At 45.3% G+C, this 4,101-nt stretch overlaps 1 protein-coding gene across 1 annotated transcript; it reads left to right on the forward strand.

Annotated features, from left to right (window-relative positions):
* Positions 1-293: 293 nt before the first annotated feature.
* LOC148378731 (janus kinase and microtubule-interacting protein 3-like) lies at positions 294-1,512 on the forward strand. Its single transcript, XM_088367740.1, has 2 exons — positions 294-729; positions 809-1,512. The coding sequence occupies exons 1-2, from the start codon at positions 517-519 to the stop codon at positions 923-925; spliced, it is 330 nt and encodes a 109-aa protein (XP_088223866.1). The 5' UTR covers positions 294-516; the 3' UTR covers positions 926-1,512.
* Positions 1,513-4,101: the final 2,589 nt, after the last annotated feature.

Raw genomic sequence — 4,101 nt, forward strand, 5'->3', positions numbered from 1 at the left:
CTCCACGAGACTCGGTGGCTCAAATGTGACTTTTGGAAGGCTTTGCGCTGAAAGAAGCTTGTTGACGCTGTGCCTTTGGGCTCTTGCAGAATCTCACCAACGAGGAGCAGGTGGTCGTGATTCACGCCAGGACCCTTCTCACCCTAGCCGAGAAGGTAACGCGCACGTCCACGCACGCTCTCGCATTCTGCTTATGTGACAGCAGCCTTTCCTCAGTGGTTAGAATACATCAAAGTGACCAAGTCAGCACTTCAACAGAAGATGTTGGACATTGAAAGTGAGAAGGTAGACAGACACGCGACATCAGCCAAGGGGAACTCCGGCAATGTGCCCCAACAATTCTGACCTTGAGCTGTGCTAGGATATGTTCTGCAAGCAGAAGGGCTACCTGGATGAAGAGTTGGACTTCAGGAAGTGTTCCATGGACCAGGCTCATAAGGTAAGCCGCCCTCAAATCTCCCGCCGGACCACTGATGGACGAGGATTGCGGCCCAGAGGATCCTGGAGCTGGAGGCCATGTTGTACGAGGCGCTACCGCAGCGGGACTGCCCCGCCACAGACGGCGAAAAAGCCAGCCACGCTGGCGTGAATGACGTGCTGACGGCGGATCAGAGAGAAGAGCTTAGGAGCGCCGTGGACCAATGGAAGCGAGCCCTGATGTGCGAGTTGAGGGAGCGCGACGCTTGCATCCTCCAAGAGAGAATGGATCTGCTGCACAGCGCGCAACAGGTAAGGGCCCAAAGCCAGCCCGGCACTTACTTGCACGCTTACTGGCTTTTGAATGCCACTTTCCATTTGTCCGTCCTAGAGGAACAAAGAGCTGAAAGAATTCATCGAAGCTCAGAAGAGACAAATCAAACAATTGGAGGAGAAGTTTCTGTTTCTCTTTCTATTCTTCTCCTTGGCCTTCATTCTGTGGCCCTAACACCAGCTGGTGAGTGAGCTCCAGCGGCACCGCACTCGACACCTCCGATACACTGCCAGCCGGTCTCAGACGTTGGCAGACGCTCCGATGCCAACGTATACCCCCCGCCACGGTGACAGAGGCACCGCGTCACACCGGCGCTCATCCAATCAGAAGGCAGGAAAAGCAAATTCACATGCAGGGCACTTTTGAACCAGAAGAGAGCGCCACAAAAAACGGTTGTTGCCCCAAACGCGCACTAAAAAGGGTCAGAATAACAAGAGTCCCACTGGCCAGCCGGGGCCACCCGTCCAGCTGTTTCTTCAGGGGGGAAAAAAATTGGAGTCACCGGTGAGTACATTTTGCATTTAGCTCTGCTTTTCTGCTTCTGTCTTCAAGTGTGTGGCATCCTGCGATCAAAGATTCAGCCAACCCCAAAGCGGTTGACCTCAACGTCCCACCACCATGCCTACCAGAGCAGGTGACGTGATGCTTTGGACATCCTTCCGTCTCAGATGCCCAAAAGTACTCTTTGCCACATCTGCGGCAATACGGTGTCTTTTCAAAGGTGCAAATAAATCCAGCGTGGGCGGAACACGCACGTCTTCGGTTTTTCCCGCTTTGTTTGTGTGACAGCTGTTGTGAAAATTTTATACAAATAAAGTTGTATAGTACAGGTTTGGCCAAGCCGCAACTCCCGAACCGCATGCGGCTCTTTTATGTTCATATCAACATTTGTGTGTGTGTGTGTGTGTGGGGGGGGGGGGGGGGGGGGGGTGGGTTGTGCGTGTTGGCTTCACTTGAGTTCAATTTGGTATTTTGGTCAAAAGCGCATGTGGTGAAATTCCACAAAGTAGGATGGGCAAACACATTTCTTTAAACTATGAGTGTCAATTGGGCTCTCGAAATGGCAGGGAAAAGATGCACAGCAAAACGAAAATACGTAGATGAACACAGGACGTTTTAATCAGAGTGGGAAAGTTTCTATTTTTTGTTGAACGTGATGGCAAACCATTCTGCCTGATATGTCAGACCTCAGCGCATTTCAAAGATTCAAATCTTCAGCGCCATGCACTTCAGCTCACTCCATGCTAACATTGATCAGGCGTCGAACCCGCATCATCATGCTTAAGAGGTGGCCATGCTAACCAGTGCGCCATTATGTCAACGCATAATAACTAAGTCTACTGGTCAAAACAGCGGTTACTATATGACGTCGCTACGTCGTGGTCACGTGACGCAGACAAGACGTCAATGGACGTGGGCAGAGTTAACTTGTTTAAAAGGGAGTAGGCAGAAGAAATATTTAATTTATTTAAATCTATTTTGAGTGCACACCATTATGCCAATGCATAACAACTGTAAATCTACTAAACAAAACAGCGGTTGCTATATGACATCTGCCACGTCGTGGTCACGTGACATACGTGACGTCGATGGGCGTAACTTTCGCCGGAATTCAAATCCGCGGGGAGAGTTAACTTGTTTAAAAGAGAGTGGGCAGAAGAATTATTTAATTTATTTAAATCTATTTGGTGTGTGCGCCATTATGTCAATGCATAACAACTGTAAGTCTACTAAACAAAACAGCGGTTGCTATATGACGTCTGCCACGTCGTGGTCACGTGACGCGGACGTGACGTCGACGCCTACTTTACATCCCACCGATCACAGGACCCCTCGGCTGCATAACCGTGCCCCCTTCCCAACCAATCGGATTTGCTATACGCGAAAACGACGCCAATGGAAAGAGCTTCCGCCCAAATTTAAATCCGTGGGCGTGGCTCGCAGCAGGAAGTAGGAAAATGGCGGCGATGTTGAAAAAGACACAGCGGATGGTAACATACGACTAACAAGAGAAATATTTTCATTTTCTGCTTGCAACTGGACCGTCCAGAGCGTACACGGTAAGTACAGCTCATCGTTTTTAAAAAGAAGTACTTTTGTTGCCCTGAAAAGCGAGTGAGCGTGGCGTTTGTGGGGGACGTCGAATTTCGACGATTCTTTCTGGTCAACGGTTGTAAATGATTGTGTTGATTAAAAAAGAAAACTTGATGTAACTCTACTTTTAACTGCCGTTTCAGATAGATTTGGAATTGCATCACATCCAATTTTGCCTAGAGCGTACACGGTAAGTAACACTCGTTGTGTTTAAGGAGATTTACGTTTGTAATAGCAGAAGTGTAGCCGCGTTGCGTTGTACGTGTGAAAATTGGTCGAGGCGAAATGTTAATGTTTAATTTCATTCCTTTAGGTTCCACGGTGTTTGTTGGCTGCAAGTTTTCCACTGCAAGAAGAGGCTCGTATCATTGATCAGGAGCGAGCTACAATGGTGAGTAGCCATAACATTTATGTTAAACACTTCCTATTTCATGTCTAACAGTACTTGATTTAACAAATAACCATAAATAAATACAGTGTGGGCACTGAAGTTAACATATGTGATTATACTGCCTAATCTGTCACGGAGTAGATTGTTGCAAAGTAATATAAGATCCAAAGTTGTAATTCAGAATAGTTTTCAAAAGAAGGCCATTAGAATTATATACAAGTCTGATTACCCTGAACAAGCTATTAATTAAATCACAAATTCTTCAATTCAAAGATTTGGTAGATTATCAGACAAATAATGTCTAACAGTAATTGATTTAACACATCACGATAAGTAGATTGAGTGTGGGCACTCTCAAGTTAACATATGTGATTATACTGCCTAATCTGTTACAGAGTATGTTGTTGCCAAGTAATGTAGAATAGATCCAAAGTAGTAATCCAGAATAGTTTTGAAGAGGCCATTAGAATGATAAACAAATCTGATTACCTTGAACATAATAACAAGCTAAGTGTTTAATATGTCCTATGAAGTCAAAATTGGGCACCATCATGTGGTGAAATTTGGAATTGCATCACATCCAATTTTGCCTGGGAACAAACAGATTACATAAATCTTAGTTTTGAATAAGCCACTCCTTCTCAAACAAGTAAACTCTGCCCATTTTGCGCAGTAGATGTTCTGTTAATATCTAGTATTTATACAAAGTCATAATTTAAATTGCTTTCAACCTTCATTCATCGGTTCAACCAACATTACTCGCTCTTATTACCAACTTGTATTGATTTAACTAAGCGTTTAATACTTCCTATCAGGTCTCAAATCGAGATTTGGCAAAATACAATTTCAGCAAATCCAATTTTGC

The sequence above is a fragment of the Syngnathus floridae genome, unplaced genomic scaffold, assembly GCF_059516105.1.
Source record: "Syngnathus floridae isolate MCC-2025c unplaced genomic scaffold, RoL_Sflo_1.0 HiC_scaffold_29, whole genome shotgun sequence".
Lineage (NCBI taxonomy): Eukaryota > Metazoa > Chordata > Actinopteri > Syngnathiformes > Syngnathidae > Syngnathus > Syngnathus floridae.

What these genes read in the sequence shown, in the direction of transcription:
- LOC148378731 (XM_088367740.1), top strand. Translation starts at nt 517, where the DNA reads ATGTTGTACGAGGCGCTACCGCAGCGGGACTGCCCCGCCACAGACGGC. An exon ending in TGCTGCACAGCGCGCAACAG is followed by an intron (nt 730 to 808) that starts GTAAGGGCCCAA and finishes TGTCCGTCCTAG; the next exon opens with AGGAACAAAGAGCTGAAAGA.